Raw genomic sequence first — 22,890 nt, forward strand, 5'->3', positions numbered from 1 at the left:
TCCAGATGTTTTGTCACTGTCCAGCTAATGTTAAAGAAATTGTAAATACAAACGGTGGTTGCTTAAGTTCTCTTTGGTTTCCTCAGGGGATTGACACATCTGTTGGAGCAAAAACAAGGAGCAGGACTGTTCTGGCTTCCTATTGGATGAACACCATCCAATAGGAACACCATCCAGTGTGTTGCCATCCGTGCCAAAGTGAGCTGTAGCACATACAGCACTGAATCATGTATATGCCCACTTGACACCATGTAATCCATAAGCAAACAGAGCATGCCCACTATTCTCATGTGCTTGGTAAACGAGGCCTCAGGAGACAGCCAGACTCGGACTGTAGAATGACACAAACTATTGTGATGCTACATGTGTAAGTTACTCTCACCTCTCAAAATCCAGCCAGCATACCCAACTGCTCCAGTGTAAGAAGAAGAGGCTTTGGAGACTTCCACACTTCTCCAATCTCAGTAGAGAACAAAAGTTAAGACTCATTTTTGAAACAGTACATATATACCATCATTTATTAGGTGTAATAAGCATAATGAAAATATCGATGATGTTTGTGCCTGAATGGATAGTATTACACAAAGAATTGCAAGTAATTTTATACAAATTGTGCTTTTAACTGTATTTTGAGTTCTTCTTTAAGTATTTAGAAGTTCTTTTCTAACTATTCCTTGTTGCATATGCTTTTCCCATTGGTTTGATACACCTCTCATGCTTATTGATCAAAGTTAGGAGACATTCTATAAAGTGAATTAACTCCTTAAACAAACAAACAAATAAACAAAAAAACAAACAATCACCCACCCACCCACCCCCAAACAACCCAGGTGAAACCCTTTATTAATTTTAGCTACCAAGAGGTTTTTACTAAAAAATATTCTTTGGAGTGAAGAACACTTGGCAGGGCACTTTTCAAAAAGTATACATAGTTACAAAAAATTGCAGATGTGTTACAAGCTAATAAACCTCTGTAGTTAAGGATTTAAATAAGCGCTCTTTTCCACATAACAAATCATCCATTTTTTCACTTAAGAGAATAAACGGAACGTTGTAAAGTTGGGTTTACAAGGCAGAAACCAGCAGTCCTGAGTATAGTTGATTGTTTGCAATATATCAAGGCTTAAGACACTGTGGAGTATAAGTTGCTGAAAGGTGCTTTATGATGTGATTTTCTCTATGAGAGCTTTAGTATGAGATTATAAGGTATATTTATGCATTTTACAATTACATATGACAGTATACATTTTCCACTTAAAATACTTAAGAACAACAAATGAATGAAAAAGGGGCTTTTTAACAACTGTTTGATACTCATGCTCACACTGCTCCAGCACTACTCCTAAAGAGTAGGGGAGTCATATCTGACCTTTCTACAGTGGATAAAAAAGCTGGACCATACAACAGAGTATTTTAATGCCATAGGTTTTGATACAGCAGAAAAACTGTCAGATGCCCAAGAAGAAAACCACACCAGGAACTTTATCAAACCAGCTGTGGAGGCTGCAGGGGTGACTCTGCCACTGCCCCCTCTGTAGTGCACCAGCATTGGCACACCAGGGTCTTTAAGGGTTTACTGATAGTCCTTTCTTACTCTTGCAAATATTTAGAAAGAAATACATTCCACATGGATGGGTAAAAGTCAAGATGTTGCCTTAGGTAGGTGGTTTTAATTGTTTTTTTACCTATCCTTATGGCTTAAGTGAATGAATGAAAAATGGAAGCAAAGCTATGAAGTGCTGACTGATTAATTTACTACACTGGTAGTCAGCAGATTAAGGTATTTTACTTCTTGAAAAATGTGTAAATTCTTCAGGTTAAAGATGGTATATACAAAATGGAGGATTTGTGAGTTGCTTTCCTTCAGGAAGGTGATACATGTTGTTTTGTTAATTGCCAGTTAAAAAGCTTTTCTGAATGTAATTAGAAATATGAATGTACTTAAGATGCAATGGAATCCACATACACCCCACTCATGGGAATGAATAAGGGAAACCTATGGTTTTTAACATTTACAGTTCATCTAACCAACTCACATCAGATATAAAGGTCTAAAATAGAGTAGGTAACTTTATTGCAGATGCCAGTGCCATTTTTCTACACATATTTGAAAAGTTTCCAGACATTTCTATTAATATCTGATAATATTCTGAAAAATGTAGGTAGCCTATCAGGTATCTCTGGAATATGAAAACATTTTTCATGGCACTTATGGGGAAGAGTAAAAATATGTGGGCTTGACATTACCCAAGATCTGATCTTCATAGAGAGGAAGGCAGCAGAAGAAGAACCCCAAGCATATTTCCATAATGGCGGTGGTCCAGCCAAAGCCATAGGCCCAGCTGAACATGTTGATTCCTGTCATTTCAATTTCAGATGAGAACTTTACTGGATAAATGACCAGGCCCATGATGGAGAACACAGCTGAAGAAACAAGAGAAAACAAAAAAATGTTTAACACCCAGCCCATTCCATAACACCTGTAGCTAAATTCATCCACATTTTGGAGGATCTGAAAATCAATCCTCTGCTGTGATGGACTTTATTTTTCATGAGAGCTCAAGTGCACACAGGCAGAGATTTGGAATAGAATCAGCCGAGGGAAACAATCAGTTCTAGCATGGATATATCTGCACAAATTAAGCTTAACTCCTTACCAGCCACAAAAAGCAACCCTCCAATCCCACGTATGAAGTTGAACCGAAGTGTGTCAATGGCAAATGCTATGATGGCCAGAGCAAAACAGATGACTAGAAGTAGAAAGCCAACCAGGTATGTGGCAGCAGCAGCTCTTCCCCAAGCTGAAATCAGAAGGAAGATACATTAGAAAGGAACAGGAAAATAAAATAAAAAATCCTTTGGACTGTTCTCTGGTTCATAATGAAAGCATAATTCTAAAAACTATGAAAAGAAGATTAGCTTCCAAGAAAGAAAGCAAGCATGGGAGCTTTCTCTCCTCTTACAGGTGAACATTTTAGTTCTTCAAGAAATCATGCATTAAGTGCAGAATGCATAAAAACACCAGCTTTGACCTCTCACACAGAGTGCAATAGGGCTTGCATGCAAGCTTATTCCATAGTTTTAACAATCAAGAATCAAGACAAAAATGGCTTTAAAGTGGACACTCTCCTTCAATAACAAATTTTACCTCAGCAGATGTCATAAAACCAGCTTCATTTTGCATGGAAAAGGAGAATTAGACTCTCCCTGAAATGAGTTTAATTCTTCCTTTAAAATGAAATGTCCAAACAAGTACATGCAAACATAAACATGTGGCAATAGCCCATAAATGTCAAAATTCATTGATTTCTGCCTTTTAGCATTTGTTTAGCTCTGTATCCTAAATGGAGCTAAGGATTTGGAATCTGTTTTGTAGAGAAATTTGACCTCTGATTTTGGTCAAAATTTAGAACTGCTTCCTTTTGAAAAGCTTGTTCAGAATATTAACTCTTTAATTTTCAAGTTATATAACTTTATGTTATAATACATCAGAGCAAAGCATATTGTGTTGTAATAACAACTAAAAAATAATATTTATTCAATATTTTAAGATTTGAGGAGCAACTACTGCTCAAAGAGATCACAGTATCTCCTCTTCTGGATGTAAAAAACTCACTTTAACACTTTTTAAATTGTGTTTTTAATTGAGGAAGTAGTTAGAGTCTGCTTGGCATCCAAAGACTTCTTCCCCTTACCTATTTACTACACATTTGCAAGATTTTGACCTCTAACTGAGTATATACAGCAGCAATGCAAAAAAATTAACACTGACCAAACAACCCTGATGATATTTACTTAAATGCAGTGCACTCTGCTCAGTAAAAGTTCGATCTGAAATTGCATAAGTTAAGATTTTTGATACCTGGTAACCTGCCAAAGTGTTTGCTTTAAGCATGCAAGTAATTAAATGCGAAGTGTCCTGCCTTTCCCATGACCAGAGTCAGGTAGGCAGGAAAGCCACTGGCCTGTTCCCAGTGAGTGACAAGTTGGTGCTCAATCTCTCTTCCCCCAGGACCCACACCACACATCTACTATTAGATGAGAAAAATGGATCAGGATTTTCCAGATACCCTTTTCTTCCCATAAGTCCATCAAATCCAATTTCCCTTTTGCTTGCTTTTCAGCATCCCCTAATTTATGATCCCTGTTCCATTCTAGCTATTCCACTGTATTTTCAGTTTTATGTCACGTCCAGTTTCTTCCTTATGCCAGAAAATTTTCTGTCTGCATCCCCCAATTTATGATCCCTGTTCCATTCTAGCTATTCCACTGTATTTTCAGTTTTATGTCATGTCCAATTTCTTCCTTATGCCAGAAAATTTTCTGTCTGCTTATAGGGCTTTTCAGCTGGATTTTTTTTCCTATGAGCAGGCAGCTGCCTGAGAAGACTGGAAGGGACAGAAACAATCAGGAAGAGGAAATTAATATACTGCTCACTATACCCTGTTGAAGAGGCTTTTGCTCCCAACCCCTCTGTTACCCTTCTAAAAGGCAAAAAAAGTGGCACCTGACTGTAAGAGAGGTTGCTCAGCAGTTGTGTCCTCACTGCTCTTAGATACAAGAGCTATAACGTCTGTCAGAAGGGTGAAATGATAAGGACATCTAGAGGGGATAGGTTTTCTTTGATGCACAGCTGGTTGTGGTCAGGTACAAAACTCCCAGGCAAAGGGGTGTCCTTTCCCAGAGCAGACTCAGAGCACAGATGCCTGCCCACAGGCACAGTACTGAGACACCAGGACTCCTGGGCATTCCATCTCACCAGCTGCCAGACAGTCTGCCATAGCTCAGCCTTGCTTCCCAGGAGCAACTGATGGTAGAGCCCCAACCCTTGGGGTGGGAGCATCCCCTGGGCTGGGGGCTCAGGGAGCCGTGGCTGGTGGCTGCAGCCATGCACAGTGGCACCTTGCCCATGGCAGCACCTCCCTCCTCCACCAGGCTCACTCAGGTGTTTTTCCTGAAGAAGTATTACAAATCCTGTGACTGTAAGAAAGCAGATTGGGCACACACCCAGCCCACTGGGCATTGGCTCTACAGCAAGAAGAGACATGCTTGTTGCAGGATGCTTAAATTATTTGGAGGTATTGCTTAATCCCTTAAGAGCCGATTTTGTGACTGTCACCTCTACAGACAAGGAAAAAAAGTAACTTAACATTGGAAGAAAAACAATACACGGCTCCAAGTAAGGCAATAGAATTGCACAGAAGAGCCTTTATGTTTTGGGAAGTTTTTTTGAGAAATAGGTATCCTGACTTCATCTGTCCTTTACGAAAATCAGCAGCTATCATTAGTCTAGGACCACAGTGAGTAAACACTTATCTTTCTAGAGTAAAAGGTAGCAAAAGCTTTGTGCAGGAATAATTGCAACTGTTTCTACATCGAAGATGTTTATTTTTCTTGTGCCAGTCAGGAGCACTAGAGTAGGTTAGTGTCTTTACCAGTTGCACTAGGACTTAAAATGACTTTAAAATGACAGAATAAGAAAAATTAAATTGGTCAAAAAGCACTGATAAAAAAGTGGCTAATTTGGTCCCAAATATTTTCTTACCTTCCAATGTTGTGGTTTGGTGGTTTTTTGTTTGGTAGGTTTGGGTTTTTTTGCTTTAACATTGAGCAAAATCATAAATAAATTGTTCTAACTGCAAAGCTTTTTCTTAAAAATGTGTACTCCAGACCAAAGAATCCCCACTGGTGCAACACCAACTCAAAGTATGCTTGGCTCTAGAGAGAGGGCAGTTGAAAGCTGAGAGGATCCAGTCCAGCTGTCATCAAATCAAAAAGACAAACAGAGATAGCAGCAGGTTACAGGATGTCAAGCTGAGTCTGTGAAAATATTAAGCAATTTTTGAGATCTGTTTTTTCAGCTCCCAAAATGGCAGGGATGTTTTGGCTGTTTAAGAGTTAAAATGTGCTTGTTAGAAAAGAAATGTGTGTTTATGAAAAAGTGTCCTTGAATAACAGCAGGATCCTGTTAACACTTTGGTGCCAGCCCTAGTTCTCCCTTTTTCAGTTCCTCTATCAGCTGAAAGAATGCCAATGAACACTATGAAAGGGTTTGTAGGCAGCTGCACACCATCCACTCTTCAAAACTCCTTCTAACTGGCAATTTTCTGAGCAATTTTGTCTTAAAACAAGACTTCGCTACCCCAAACAGGCAGAAGGAACCCATGTTTTCATGCCTCTTCCAAGCAGAGCAAGAATAGTGCTTGTGATAATAGTACTTTGTATGTCAATCAGCAATAATTTGTGAGAGTCTGGGCTACCCACAGTGAATATGTGACTACTGGAAAATGAAAATAAGTGCCTGCCTTCTAAAAAACTCCTTACTGTGTGAGAAGACCTCTGAACTAATTTAGAGACCAGAAAGAGCACACCCACATCAGGACAGAGCTCACAGTATCTTACGAGCAAGATAATTAACTGAGACAGAATTCAATAATAACGCAGCTTTATTACTCAGCTATTAAAGCTAACTCTGTTTGGAGGTAGCATGACTACCTCTTGTATTGCACCATACAAACACATTCTGAATATCCTATAGGTGACTGTAGCCATAGGGGAGCTGATGGACTTAATTAGAGATTCAGGACTAAGAGTGTCTCCAGTTTGCTGCCTTTCTGATTTCACTCCCTGACACATTTTACTGTTTGCAAAAACATAAACACTGTCACACATAAGGAAACAAACCCTTGCTCAGCAGTAAGTTGAGCCAAACTGAATGACCAGACCTAGTATTTCCTTAGCCTGCCATCTTTCATGCTCCAATGGTGCCCTCAAAAAAGAGCTGTTATGCCTTGAAAATAGCATGTGAAGTCTACTTCCCCCATGGAAAGTGCAAATGCCTGTGTTTCTGGTGTATATGTTTCAAAACATGAGAAAACACTCACAGTAACATTCTCCTGTTTTCTTTGTTCCAGTATCTTCAAACCACATAAACTACTGAGTCTCTTTTTGGATGACATTTTCTGAAAGCAACCCCAGAGAATTGAGAAGTACCACTCCTTGTATAACAAGTAAGAACATCTCCAAATTTTCCTCCTGGCTTGAGGATAAATACACAACTAGCACTGGAAAGAAAAACAGATCTTTGTTGCCACCTTGAAGACACCAGCAATTATCTTAGAGGCTCTTGCTGACTGATCATTTTAACACTGCAGTGAATTGTGCCACAATTCAAGAAAGGATAGCTTTAATTCAAAAGAACAAAGAGGGGGGGAAAGAAAATGTAACAGACTAATATTTTTCTCTGTTACCCTTCATACCACCAAGGGAAAGAAACACAAACCCTGCAGTTCTAGCTCCAGTCTTGCAAAGCAATTCTTATGAGACCTAAAATCTGTAATGGTGGCGATTCATCTCTGTGTTGTATGTAATGAAAATGTTTGTAGGCTGAGTTTTCAGAGCTCAACCTGTTTTACATCTCTCTGATTAAAGGGAGGGAGTATTATTTTGGAAACAAAGCTGAACTCACTTGGATTTCTCAACGTGACGTTCTTCATCAGGGTGTGGCAAACACTGCCGAGCACATGCATCACTTTGAAAAGGAACTGCTTTGTCCAGGTTTTACTCATTTTCCTTTAATTTGTCCATGTGAAAGTGCACGCTTGCAGCAGAACATGGGATCTCTGAATCTTAGGATGGTCCATCAAACTCACTAACCCACATCTCTGTCAGCTGAAGGTTTACAAGCTACCGGTAGATGTGCAAGACACTGTCATCAGGACTGTGGATTCCCTGTGTTACCTGTACAATGCTAAACAGTGCAAAATCCCATCTTCTGGAAATCCCAACTCTGCAACATGCCAACTATGGGAAACTTTTGGGCTCTTTCTGAAAACAAGTATACACTGAAATATCTGCAATGTTTGCTGATCACATGAGCTGGCATTGAAATACCCGGGTGCACATGTTTGTATACAGCCAAGATAAATCAGAAAAGCAGCTTATGAATAAACTGCAGATTGAAAGCTATTGACTGAAAATAATTTCAAAGGAAGTCTGTATAAATGAGGAAAAGTCATATGTTAGCTATGGATAATTTATGAACAGAATAAAATGAGAAAAAAATCAAAGGTATGATTGGAGATATATTATTTTCTGAGTTTCTGTGTTCATTATATCTGGATCATTCCTGAAACAGCTTCATTCTCTGTATATCTTTCCCACAGTAGTCAATACTGGGTGGTATCCTTTGGATTATTTTTTGCGTAAGTTTATACCTTTTGGAGCAGAATACATAATTTTTAGTCCTTCTGCATGGCACCCTTTTTGGCAACTCCATTCTTTTTCCCCCAACATTATTTCTTTAGAATTCATTGGCAGTTATTATGGATTTCTCATTTAATAACAGAGCATTATCTCATACCATGACACCAATTTTTATGTGAACCAGAACTAGCTTTCAGCTTGCCACTATTTAAGAGATAGTCATGGAAATGACCTATTTAGGTTCACACTAAGATAATGTCATTGCAAAAGTTTCTTGGTGATTAATAACAGGTTCCATATGAATGAGAAGGGATTAGGACTTTATGACAATTACTCCATAATAATGATTTTAAATGTCAACATTTAATGACAACATTAAGGAAAAGAACCTTAATGCATATGTCATCTATCAATAAAACACATTAGGTATTAGCAGAAGACAGTGTCTTGACCACAGCTCAGTGCTAAAGTGATAGCTCAGTGAGGCTTGGAGGGCTTTAATTCCTTTAAAGCAAAAACCTATTAATTCCTCACCACTGACTTCACTCACAAACACAGGCAAAGCCTCCATGTAATCTGCAACACTCCTCTCTTACAGAGGTAAGCTATTAAATTTAGAAGCTATTCTAACTTGAATTTGAGGGAAGGAGCAGTTAGATCTTGAGGGAGTGGTTCAAATTCATCTCATAATAAGCTCAGACATGTACAAGCTTGACTCAGAAGCTGGCTTCTGCAAATGTATTAATGAGGGCTGCTCCCTGATGCTTACTTAGCGGTAGGAAGGCAGAAGTGGCAGAGGGTGTAGAGCCATCATCAAAGTGAGCACCAAGGGAGTAAGTTAGCTATTAAAAATAATGCCCATACAGTGACTCAAAATTAAAGGTTTACTCATGAGAGTCAGGGAGTACCCCTATCTCACATTATCTTCAGAAGCAGTTGCACATATTGAGAATATCTCCGGATTAAAGCTCAGTCTTATACGTTTTAAAGCTATACATTTTTTACTCCTATTTTTTTCTTATTTATTTCAAATTAAAGCAGGATTACTTACACTTGGATGTGTATATGGAGGTTAGGAGGGTCAGGTAATAAAATAGGTAAGGCATTGGTTAATCAGTTCATTTACATAAGCTCAATTAATGAGAATAGCAAGATGTACCTGCTCCCTAACTACAACTGAGTTAAAAGTGGCCTGAAACATTGAATGGGAATTAAATACAGTAAACTTCCATAATAACAAAGGCTATGAACTAGGGCTTTTAATCAAAACAGCAGAGTGGAACCTTTCCAGAAAAGCTCTTTTTATGTTTTAAATTTCCAGAGACATTTGAGACTGAAGAACACTGAATTTACATCTTATTTACATATGCACTAAGTATTGTTCTCACTCCTGATCTGCAGTTTTCATGTTGTGAGCAAACTTTGTTCTGAAACCTTGCTGGAAGTTGCCTTTTGCACTAGGGAATTTCCCTCTAACAAAACAGCAGCTGTGAACCTGGATCTAGTTTTCTGTTGGAAGCAAAATTTCACTATTTGCAAAATAAAACCCCCAACATATAGGCAGAAATGGTGCTTTGTGCTCATAAAAATACAGTAATTCTATTCACTGTTCTTGAGGCAGTTTTACAATGCATCCTAGAAGTCTTTATTACTTGCTGCTTCCTGCTAAGGGGGTTGTTCATGAACTGCACAGAGACTTCGTATACTTGGGGCCTGATTTGGGAACAGTTCCTGGCAATTTTTGACCAATGAGATATCTTATAATGGTACTTGACAAGGAAGAAACATGGCATTACAACATTCACTGAGTCAATGCGTTTAAAGTTGCTCAGAACCACACAAGCTGCCAGTGAGAAGAGATACAGAAATGTGAGAAAATGTTTTGAGAATTTTATTTCTTTTCCTGCCTAACACCTTTGTGCTTAAGCAATCTGACTGTTTAAACCTACAGGGGAATGGCAAGTGCATCTTGCTGCCCTTACCACTATTCAGACTATGGAAAGGTTATTATAGCCCTGCTGTATCAGATTACCTCAATCAGCTGGAGGAGAGATGAGGTGAAGACAACCGAGAGTTTGGCCACAATTTTCCACACACTTTCAGCAGAGACACCTCCTGTGTGTGTGAGTAAATGGAATCCTCTCTCAAGGACTTCAGGTCCTAGCAACACAAAGTGTTGAGGATCTTCACAAAGTCCTCAACACTAGCAGTTCATATTTCCTGATAGGGAGACGAGAACCCTCTGCATGACTGCTATTTTTCCACCCAATCTAACTGTAATTATTAAAGGGAGGTTGGATGATAAACAGTGGGCTGCCATCTGCATTTGCTTCCTCTAGAGTTAATTGCTCAAGAGCATAACTATTATTTAGAAAAGAATCTGAATAAATGAATCTGCCACTAAAATTGTAAAAGGACAGACTCTAAAATTACAGGGGAAAGCATGTTAGCAATTGCAGATGAGAAATGACAATTGCCACAGTAATTAAATACTCTGGACTTGATTCCCTTCTCATACCTTTTTAGAAACAATGGAGTGTCTCCTACAAGCTGGGGAAAAATCAATTTTTTTTCCTTTATTCTTGCAGCAGAGTTCCTTAAATATACTGTTGTGATATTTTCATTACTCTATATGTTTAATTGAGACTATATTTTCTATCATTCTCAGTTTTGAATAATTATTGAATATTTTACATTATTAAGTAACTACTCTTGTAATCTCATTTCTCACTGGTTAGTCCCAGATAATGCTACACTTCAGGAGACTGATGATGTAGGAAATTTTGTGCTTCTACACACTGCCACAAAACTACAGGCAATCACTGTATATAAATATCAGCATTTCCTGCTATGATACAGCAGGAACAGCATCAGGCTTTCATTTTCAGTTCACTGTGTGTCAAAGGAGTCAAGGTTTGCCCTGTAATTCAAGCCATCCACAGGGCATAGAACTGGACTCCATCCTGCAGTGTCCCACAAGCTTCCTTGGACTGGTCATAAACTCCCCCAGCCTTTGTTTCCCAGCTGCAAGGATGCTTTTGCAATTCTGCTTGGACTTTATCAAATTCTGAAAGCTGTTAAATGCAGAACTTTGACTTCAGAGAAAATCTGCAATAAAGGCACTGTGGCTGGAGCTGGTCCCTGCTTCAAAATCGCAGTTACTTGTTTGCTTCATTTCTATTCCAATGTACAGACACTCTCGGATGCCAAAGGCCACTGGGACAGCTTGCTTCTTCTCCCAGGCCCTGCTGTATCTCATTCTGCTCCTCTGGAAATATCCCTGTGTCACACTGCTCACGGTGCTTGCTTCACCTTGAGGCAAGTAAGGGTTTCCCCACACCTGGGATTAGGTGCCGGCTGTCAGATGTGACAGGAATCAGGGGGAAGGCAAAACAGTTTTACGTAGGTCGTGTGGCAATGGTGAAACTTGGTGCCTGGTCTGTCCTGTGCCCCAGGTGTGAGGAGTCACTGGTCTGATGGAGAAGATAGTTTTCCAGAAGGAGATAGCTGTGTGGCTAGCAGTGCAAGGCTGGTGATAGGTGTAGTACCCAGAGAGGGCCTTTGCTGCTTGGAAACTCATCCCAACCACACTGTGTACCTTGCTGTTGTATCATTCCCTGAGGATTGTACCTGTGGTTGTATCACTACCCCTTTGGTAAATAATTTCCACTTTTTTCTTTCTCCAGAATAATAAATGGTGCTTCATCATAGCAAAAGATTCTGCAGAAACAAGAACCTGATACAGGCAAAATATGGAAGAAAATCTACTCATCAAAGGGGACGCAGAATATTTCTTTCCTCAAGAGGATTATTACCTATGCAACATTCCCTTCTTTCACTTATCCTGTAGCCATACTCATCCACTGTCATATTTGAAGTAATTTTTGTTCATTATAATCATACTATAGTAGCCTTTATATCTTGTAGTACCACATTATTATTCATAGATCAAAATAAAACTGGAATTACCAAGAAGACAGTTGCAGGACATTGTCCTTTCCAGATGGCAAAATCATTCATCCTTCCACTAATCTCCACAGCCACTAAACCCTTCACACATCCTAGGAAAAGGCTATAATTGAATATTATGATGTGAAAATAACTGAAAATCTGGATTCCACTTGCCATGTGGAAAAGCCTTTTCCTGATTTTTTCCCCCTAAGATCTTTGTTTGCACTATGCAAATGAGCTGATCACTTCAATCTAAACTTGGAGCTTTAAACTCTCAGTTGTTTTGATGGCAGCATCTGCACATGGAAGAGTTGCAGAGCTGGATGCAATATTAGATGGGACAAGTGTAGCCATGAGTTTTTCACCCTATTGTGCATCACACTGAGACTAATAAAATCAGTTATTTTCCCCCAACCAAACCTACACATGTTTAAACATCTTCAAAGCCTGCAGTGGAATAAAATTACATATTGAAAAAGTGTTTCAGGTCTGCAAGGCACACCTTGTTCAAGAGAATTAATACACCAAAAGATCAAGAAAAACAAAGGAGTGCTGTGCCAGTTTCATGATACATTTTCTTTGTAAGCTTAGCCATGTCCCAGACAGGTATATTCCATATTATGCTCATTATCTATTCAAAAAGTCTTCATGTCTCTTTATAAAGGTTCAAGCATGTTATACGATTAACCCCTGTATTTTTCCAAGTGACAGAACAATGAAGAGCTATGGTTTGTATCTCTCAGTTCTTCATCCTAAATACCCCATATTTTGAGTAAATGTCATAACACACTAGACATTTTTTCCTAGAAAGTTCTATTTATTTGAACTAAATACCCTTGAAAAACAAAAGACTTCTGATAAAGTCTACATAGGTGTCATATGGTTAAAGTAGATGATCTGAACTCTTGGAGAAGATAACTGTATAACCTCTTCATAGTCTCACTTTCCACAGAGCTCATAAACCTTGCAAAAGATCGTGGGTGAGCACATCCTTTCACAGAAGGTAACTGCACAAGTGGAGTTACTTTACTGGCTTTCCAAACACCACTGATGCAGCAGGTGAAACATTGAACCTGCTTGCCTTTCAGCCTCAGTGATGCTGGGTTTTTGTCTTCTGACTGTATATAAACACATCTTAAGCCAAACAGCAAAAATTGAAGGGGAATTATAAACACTTCACATGCAGAATTTGATTTGAATTTGCACATTATAATTAGCAACTTGCAAGAATGTTATAATTATATCTAATTATGATAGGATGAAGATGTCTGTAGTGGATTAAGATAACTACACTGTCCAAGTCATGTTGACAATATTTCCTGGCAGCTGCTGGGGTACACAGGCATATCACATATATATCAGTGAAACCATCCCCGCAGGAAGACCAAATTTCAGAACCTACCTAGCTAGTGGCAGATTAGGCAGGGTAGCTGAACATAAAGATAGAAGAAATAAGATGGAAACTGTGGAATAAAGAGGGGAAAGAGATCTCATCTCAGGAAGGATGTACAACAATTCTGTTGTTTATATTTACAGCATGTCTTTTGTCTCTGCACTCAGGAAGGCATGTAATTACACTTTGTTTAACCAGCACTGTGTTTAGCTTGGCACAAAGTTAAACATCCTACATAATTCTGACTTCTTGTTTTCAATGGTCTTTCTGGAGTACTGCGGATAAATGTAATCCTAGAATTATTAAAACCCTATGTTTAAGCACTGAGGCAAGTAGAATTAGGCTCAATAGAAGATCTAGATGTTCACAAGTGAGATGCTGTCTCATGGCCTTGTCTTTTGGGTGAAATGCAAGACCAGCATCAGCCACCTGTGCCCTGTGTAAGAAAAAGCAGGAGTCACAGAAGAAACATCCAAACTCACACTATTGAGCAAGGAAAAGTAGGGAATAGGATTGGATCTGAGCAGAGCTCACCACTGGAGGAAAGATGTCTGAGGGAAAGGTCTGGAAAGACCAGGACAGTGACATGAGATTGCATCTTTAAGTCAGGTCTGCAGACCTTTCATGGGTCAGGAATAACTCACTCCTGTCAAGGACAAGATCTACATTTTAATGGCATAATCTTGCAGAGGCCTGGCAGAGTAATCCACTGTCACCTGGCCTAGACACACATTGTTTACATACAGGTTTTTCATATTTTTCCACTGACTAAGTGACTCTGTTGTCCCAGACATATTCTTCTTTTCCACCTGGAAATGTTGTTCAGGAGGATTTTGAGGATTTGCTTACGGTTTCCTGGGTAGAGGTCAAATGATAGATGCATGCCCATTGAGAGTGTAATGCAGTCATGCAGCTCATGAACAACATTTTAAATACTTTCAGAAGCATCACTTGACTCTCCAATGCACCCTCCAGATAATCTGCATATGCGTAGCAAGTCCAACATGTCTGTGTTAAAAGTGCTGGACTTACTGTGAATGGGAACCCCAGACGTTGTAGGATAGTCCACATAAAGGATGACTTCCCTTGTTTGTCTGTAGATTATCTCCAGTGGGAAACTGTGCATGCAGTTGCAGAATTTAGGACTACTGGAGTGAGGCAGGATAAGGAAGGAAGTGAAATGCCAAACTATTTAGGACTTGGGAGCAAGGTGAAATTTCTCTTGTATTATCAAGAGAAGCAGGGTGAAATGTCTTGGTATTTTCTATCCAGTAAAAGCTGGCATTCGTGGCATGCTCTAGGGCCTAACCTGGAAATCAAGAGGAGGGCTCACTCTTCAGGAAGCTTAGGAGGGGAGAAGCCCTTTGCTAAGCATCATGCTCTCTCTCCTGCTCTGTAGCATCACATACCACAGGCCAGTTTGCTGGCTTGACTTAAGCCCAGCCACACAGATGGTGCTGGAGCCCTAGGATCAGGACTGGGTGTGATGCTGAATGGAGCTGGTCTTGCCCTGGAGCCCGTCTTGCCCTGGAGCCCTGCACTCACAGAGGCCTTATACAATTAAATTATTACAGCCGAATTTTGTGCATAGAAGGTAGAGTTTGATGATGCACAATAAACTTTGAGGAACAATTTTGAAAAAGTGTAATAAATGATCCCTGAGATTGCTACTGCAAGTGTTTTTACACTAGTATTCAACACGAACAGCTGAGATTCTGAGCTTTAGAAAAAATGCTATTCCTTTAATTTGAATTAGCATAAATTGTAAGAAAATTAAACTTTCTTCCCAGCTGAGGGTAACAGCCCAACATTCACAATTATTTGTTTCAGACCATGGCCAACACTAGATATAAAGAAAGATAAAAAGGGGGGGAAAAGATACAGGGCACATCTAGAGTGACCTTTCTTTTGTGTTATTCTCCCAGGCTTCGTGGTTCACTTCTTTTCAAGCTGAAGATTGCATCTGGGTCAACCTGTTTAATAGCACACTTAACCAAAACTCAGTACAAACAAGAAATCCTTTCATCTTTTAAAGCTTTCTTTCATAATCACAAGGAGACTCCTTCACACAATCCACTTACTGGAGCAGTTTCAGGGCAGCATTCTGCAGCCTGACACTCCCTAGGAATATCTTCCTACCCTCATACATTTTTACATCACCATTTCTTGCTGGTACTCAGACTTGCTTGTCACGCTAATGCCAGGCTTACCCACACAACTTGCTGTTTGGTCATTTGATCAGCAGTAGCCATTAAGTTTTGAAAAGTAGTGATTAGTGAGGAGAGCTTACCACCTTCTTCTAAGAGAGGAAGAAACTGCTGCAATATTTTCTGCACTGGTACATTACCATGTGTAGGGGTTTTTTGTATAATGTAACCCATCAGGTTTTTTTATTTCAGAGGAGTGACGGCATTCCATTTCTTCACCCATTCAGGCAAAAGCCTTGATGTATTTCAGTGGCAGATCCTATTGCCCTTATATAAATGCCAGATATTAGGCCATATGGTTAGGAGAGCTGAGGAAAGATGAGCTTGGAGATGTGACCCACTGCTTAAGAGGCTGCTCCCCGCCACCCTTGCAGGCGCTTACCGTAACCCATGAGGGACTCGCAGTTCCAGTTCCCACCCTGCTGAGACCTCCTGCAGTTCTCCCATAAGGACGCTTGCTGCACGTAGGGCAAGGTCTGCGACTCCAGCCAGCCCCTGCCCGCCAGCGCAATGATACCGAAGATGACTCCTATGCCTAGGAGCAGGGGTAGGATCCATCTGCACCGCGTGTAGTCGAGGCCGTACTTCACCATTTTTCAGGGCTGGGATGGCTGGTGGGACAGGCACGGCTGTCTCTGCCACGGACTCAGCGACGCAAAGCAATGGGCGCTTCTGCAAAGCTCCTGCAAAAGTTGCTGCACAGTGAGTACCGGTACCTACGGCCGCGTGTGCAGATGTTGGAGAAAGGTCAGGAGAGACACAGAAGAGAGGGAGGGAGGAATGGAGGGAGGGAAGGAGCTCCACCTAGATTCAGATGAGTAAGAGCTGCCACTGAGCAAAAACCAGTTAAGCTGGGGAGAAGCTCCAAGGCAGGGTTTATCTGTGGGATCTTCTCTGCCCTGCTGACAAGGTAACAAATCAGGTGCTGTTTACCCTCAGCATTTAACACTTTCCTTGCTGACATCCCCAACATCAGAAGAATCTCACAGATGTGCTTACACTTTTCTATCTCCTAAGGGATTTGCATTATGGCAGGTGAAAACAGAGACAAGACAGGGAACTATTTGCATGAGAGGGTGATTGCTTCTGAAACTTGCCACATTGAGGCTGAAAACTGCCCTTTTGAGACAATTAAAACATTTCCCCTATCCGCTGTAAAGCTAAGACAATAAAGAACATGTGACTGTCCTCCCTTCCCCTTCTGGGGCATAGCTACAGGGGAAAAACCCCAAAGTTTATAATTAAAAATGTAGCAGGATCTGGATGTGGTCTAAGTGCGAGAAAAAAGACGAGTTTTGATTTGACTGAGCCTTACAAACACTCCCTGTGCAGGGCTCTGGCTGTGCATGCACTGCCTGGGGCCTGTCAGAGCCTGTCTGTAGCGTGCTGAGAGCGATGGAAAGATGAGCCATCACCTCTCTGTGCCCCGGAGGCCACCTCACCAAGTGCAGAGCAGTTTGCTGTCTATCAGCTGAGAAGCGATAGAGCCATGTTCCCTGCACCCTCTCTTTGGACCAACACCTGCAAAACCTGGGATTTTGGTAGGGACCAATGTATGTACATCTGGAAGCAGCTGGAGCTCTTACAGATCAAAGGTTTGTGTGAAACACAGTGAAGCCCAGAGGATGCAAATTTTCCCGTGTTCCTGTGGTGGATTTTGTCAAGTGGGGCTCCATTCAAGTATTGCCTCCATTTACTCACAGAAATTTGGTATTGTATGGCAGCTGTCATGGTGCAATGTAGCAGCCATACTGAACTGCAAATTCCACAGCATTTTTCTGAATTACTATTCAGAAATAATGGCCTAAATAAAAGAAATTAATAATTTATGTTGCACTGATTCACTGTGCCTGAAGAGGCATTGAGTTTGCACAGAACCAAACTGAAACATCCACAGCAATGAGTTACAGCATGGTAAAAAAGTAGTAGCTCGTTGTGAATGCTATTTGAACAGGCTAATCACATGTGACTCCATGCCTTATCTTTCATCAGTGACATCCTATTAGTCTGGTGGTAGATTAGCAGTGGTGTGGCTGCTTTATCTCTTACTCTGGCTAGCTGAAGCATCCTGCCAGCAGCTGCCCCATGGCACAGACACAGTCCAATATTCTTGCGTCTGTGAGAGGTCCATCAGGGGCATCCAGCAAGTCTCTGTGAGAGCAGGAGACATTTTTACAGTCTTGGCCATTGAATTTTAATGTCGCTGAAAGCTAAAGCCAACTGTGAAGACATCTCAGCTGCTATTTTGAGTTGCAAGTAAGGGACAATCTTACACATTTTTTGTAAAGTAAGCTTGAGGGAACAACCATGTCCTTAGTATAGGACGTATCTTCCATTGTAGTCCATATTTGTGCTATCCACAATTTCAGTTACTTAATGTTTAAAATGTCATTTACCAGTCTATAACACTCCAATATATTAATTTTTATGCATGATTTTAAAAAATATTTACATTAAAGCAAATATCATTGAAAGGTCACCCTTCACACATGCAAGCTGTCCAAGTCTACTTACATATGTTATTTCTGTTGCCACAGCTGAGGTAGAAATGGGCACAATAGATTCCAAAAGATTGAGACAACACAGATTTGGATAATAAATGTTTTTTAAAAGATGGTTTCAGAAACACTCATGAATGTGGCAATGGAGTGTAGACAAGCCCTCACTCAGCTGCCTATATCCAGACTCTTGCCACATTTCAACCTTCCACAAAATTACAGCTTTCTAAGGAAATAGCCAAATCGAGTTAAAGTAATTTTGTATTGGAATTCTAGTACAAAGTCAGGCACTGTCATGCATTTAAGAATCAATGTTTGTTGAGGACTATAATGGTCTTTCCTGCATTTAGAATGCTTAGCCATGTTTCAGGTAGGCACTTATGACTGAAGGATTTGTCATCAGTTTCTGCTACAGCTTACCTGTGGATGAATGCATACTGTCACAAACATTAGCATATGTGAGGTGATACCACAGAGCACATTGTCACACTGTGAAACAAAGGTGAGTAGTGTTCAGCCACCACGGGTGTTTCTGTGTCTTGCCCATCTTTGTCATCCTAAAGTAACTTAGAACTACAAGCAATCTTCACATTCAGTCAAAGGGTAATTCGTGACATCTGGAAGAGCAGAGTTCATCATTCAAAGGTGATGAAATAATGTATCTATCTCGTGTAATTCTGACACTTCTATGGCAAACAGGATAATGATTGGAAACTTTAAGTGATTTGAAGTGATGAGTTACCCTTACCATGCTTCATCTTTTGCAATGTACAAGCTGGGTGTTTACATAAAAGCAAAGGCTTGTTCTCCTTCTCAGCTATCTGTGGACAGTCCCTCCTGGCTAAGACCAGCATCATTTGTTGAAAAATGATATATTATCAATGTTAAAACTGTTTGATTTCAGTGCACTTTCTGCAACTAAAAATATTGCTAATGAATCTTCTTTATTACCTGAAGTAACCATTAGAGCTAAGAGGCATTAGAGCTAAAAATAAAAATATGCCTTTTTCAGCCAAGATACAAATGGTTTTCTTAGTGGAAGAAGCTTACAAATCATTGGCAGCACGTTTTCATTCCCCTTTGACCTGGTCAGCTAAGCTATATAAGTGACTAGATTGACATAAGCCGACCAGCTGTGGTGCATGTCCATGACTTTTGTGGAAAGCAAATTTTCATTCTCAGACATTCACACTGCTTATGAACAAGAAGTCCCCAGAGTTTGGATTTTAAAAGCTTTGCTAAGTTTATTTTATGATCTGTGCTCTTGTGTGCTATCTTACATCTAACAAGTCGCTCTGGGCAACTGAGAAACATTTTCAGCATGAGCTATCATAAATCTCCTAATTATTACTAATACCTTTGTTAATCCATTTACAACTATAGGTCCTTTTTTCCCTAATAATGCCAATCTATTGTTTCCCTTTGGAAAGGGCTGCACTGCAGTTATTGATACAACTACAGGCTATATACTGATGCAACTCAGTCAGTCAAATCGTACCTTGTAGTTAATGCACCACGTCCCCTGGGCAATAATATTCTCAGTGTGACTAGTATTTCATCCACAGTAAATATGTGTTGAAAAATACCTTTAGACATCAAAAGTGTTCACAGGGTAATCCAAGCTACAATTTCTTTACATTAACTAGAAGGACACTGGAAATGAATCTTGAACAGGACTTGCCTTTACTTCTTTGCAAAGTAGGAACACTTTTCCTAACAAAATTAACTCAGTTGAGATACTGTAGTTTCTCACACACCAGTCCTTTCTGAGGGTCTCTCCTGTGGTGGCCAGACACTATGACTCCTCCATAACACTTATGATGACCTGGGAGTGGTCAGTACTCAGTCCTGCTCCTGTGCATTTTGGAAAGCCTTCCTCTATCTGCCCCACACAGCACAGGAAAACTCTGTAGATTTTGATACTTCCTCTGTTCACTGACTGCTGAGTTCAGAGGAAAATTCCCACTTGTTAAGATTTTAACAAGAGTCATCCAGGACCAGCCTGCTGCGGAACCTTGGAAGCCTGACCTATGCGCACTGCTGGTCGTCTCTTGTCAGTAAAGCAAGCTTGCCTCGGCAGGACAAATGCTTAGGCTTAAAAGGGCTTTTTTCCTTTCCTTAGCAAGGCTAAATGTGCAAACCAGTAACTTTGAACATCCAAGACGCAAACATGGGGCAGTACCAGGATTGTCATTTATATGAGCAATTCAAGACTGTATTAGGAAAACACAAATAAGGACAACACAAGACTCGGAGAGTATGAAGTCTCCATGTGCCTGAGCATGAATTTGTCAGCCAGTTTTTGCTAAAGGACATGATAAACTCTATATTAGAACAAGGTTTGCTGCCCAGATATTTCTTACAGATGCTCTGGAGAAGTTTGATGAATTCAGTCAATGGCCCCTTCTCCAGGCAAATGGTTGAAATCAATGGCATCCTGTAAATCCACTATACAGTTAACAGCTGAGATGGCTTCTGGACATTTTAACCATAGTGGACGTCTATCTGTGTTTCTTGTATGACTGTCAGGAGCACAGACTCTCTGGTTAGCACACAGAATCACAGAATCAAAGAATCACAGCATATAAGATACAGGAATTTTATGAAATTGTGTGTAAGTAGTTAGACTGGTATAACACAGTCCTATTCTACCTATGGGATAATTTTATTTAAGCTACTTGCTTTGGTCTCCACAGTTGTGGCATAGATAGGCTAACTAAATACTTGTCCTATGTAGTGGATCATAACAACAACTCCTTGTAAAGCAGATAGCTCAGTTGCCTTAGGAGAGGAATAAAATCAACTTTACTTAAGTAATTCCCAGGTACCACAGCCTTGCTACTCACAGTTCTCTGTCAAAGAAATGGCTTGCATTTGCTCGGTCTTATGGGTCAGTTGGGAACAGCTACTACTTTAAGCACTCTGAGATTTACAGATATGACATGCACCCCAAGCTTATCTTTTAAGAGTTTCACCCAGGAATTTTCTCTGAGATTCTCCAGCCAAAGGCAGGATTTTGCTGAAACCAATATATTATATGGAAATGACCTCTTTAGTTAAATGTTTGATATGAAATTGATTTAACAAATGGACTGAAATGAAAATGGTGGTGTCTTAGCAACATTTTTAACTTAACCTATTGTCTTGATACAAAATAGTAATTATTATTTTCTCAAGTTTGGTTTTATTTTTCTATTCCAAATCAGAACAGAAATTAATTTTCAAATTGCTTACAAAATATCTTATATTCACAAAGACCTCTGTGAAAAATAGTATGTGTTGTCCACATTCCCATAATAAATACAAAGCAGCAGTCATACCAATTCTTCTAGTGTTATCCAATCCTGCAAAGATGAACCTATGAGGAATACAATTAATTTCTATTTATTAGATATTTGTTTATTTATATTAATTATATTGTACAATGCATAGTTCTTATATTATTATTTATCTTGCTTATAGCTATAATATTATAAAGCTCTAGGCACATCTGCATGTTTTCTAGTCTTTATTATAAATACAGCCTTATTAATTTTATTTAAAAATCATAATAAAAAATCCTTTGAATTATTCTGACAAGTTCCAAGTAATTTAAATATAATTTTATAGAGGCAAAATTTAAGGGCATTGGATTTTTCCCTGATATTTCTAGATGTCAGGTTTCATGACTGGAGCAGCTTTGCTCACACCTTTGGACACCAGGAGTCCCAAACTAAAGGCTGTTTACTGTACCAGTGCAGACTTGCACCATGGATTCAGTGGACCATCTTATAAATGCACTGCACATGCAAAACAAAATGGACACATTCTTGGTCAATAGGATCTGCACATATAAACTGCTGCACCTGTGCAGTAACGCTGGCATATACCAGGTTCTGAGAACTTACTGCACATGGATTTCACTACTCCTGTATAGACACCTGTTACAGGAATCACATTTAGAAACTCAGCATCCCTATTTTTGACAAATACATCCACCAGATTTGATTAAACTTTATTCTGGTTGTGAGTATCATCTCTCAAGTTCATTTAAAAATCTGTCCAACTTCACCTACTGGTACAGAATAACCTTGTTTTTCAGGGGGCTGTTCCACATTGCCAATAACATCCACTGCTCTGAGTAGTGGGACCAATACCTCAGCTCTCTCAGCTGTTGTGCATCTCCTAAGACATATCAGTTTCCAGATATTTATGCTTGGTTCATCATTTATTCATAAATGTTCAATGATCTCAGCAACTCTCTCTGTGTGTGAGTGCAACATTTTCCTCTAGCATGTGGGTGTTTTTGTTTCTAGAATGTTTATCACCATAACAACCCCTCGCCCTCCCGAATGATCTGTTACTACATTCTCTTGATTTATGTATGTGTTCTTGGTCCAAAAGCCCTTGTGTGCAGGATATAAAGGTCAGGTGAGTACTCTTTTAGAATTCTTCCTTGACAATGAATTGTCTAAAAAATTAGTCACTTGTTGTATCACCTAAAAGTACAAAATCCCAGTGGGGTGTGGCAGCTGTTTCCCATATCCATGAGATTTAAGCATTAATCATCCCATTCAGGTCAATTAGCCTTCCCTAGCACTCAGTCATGCACATTTTTGATTGCTCATAACTCCCCCTGAGACAAGGGCCAATTGTG

At 39.8% G+C, this 22,890-nt stretch overlaps 1 protein-coding gene across 1 annotated transcript; it reads right to left on the bottom strand.

Moving 5' to 3' along the window:
* Positions 1-488: 488 nt before the first annotated feature.
* Positions 489-16,605, bottom strand: LOC139668937 (p53 apoptosis effector related to PMP-22-like). Its single transcript, XM_071549162.1, has 3 exons — positions 16,139-16,605; positions 2,658-2,801; positions 489-2,424 (listed from the first exon to the last, which is right to left on the bottom strand). The coding sequence occupies exons 1-3, from the start codon at positions 16,347-16,349 to the stop codon at positions 2,210-2,212; spliced, it is 570 nt and encodes a 189-aa protein (XP_071405263.1). The 5' UTR covers positions 16,350-16,605; the 3' UTR covers positions 489-2,209.
* Positions 16,606-22,890: the final 6,285 nt, after the last annotated feature.

Source organism: Pithys albifrons, chromosome 2 (assembly GCF_047495875.1).
Source record: "Pithys albifrons albifrons isolate INPA30051 chromosome 2, PitAlb_v1, whole genome shotgun sequence".
In the NCBI taxonomy this organism is placed as follows: Eukaryota; Metazoa; Chordata; class Aves; order Passeriformes; family Thamnophilidae; genus Pithys; species Pithys albifrons.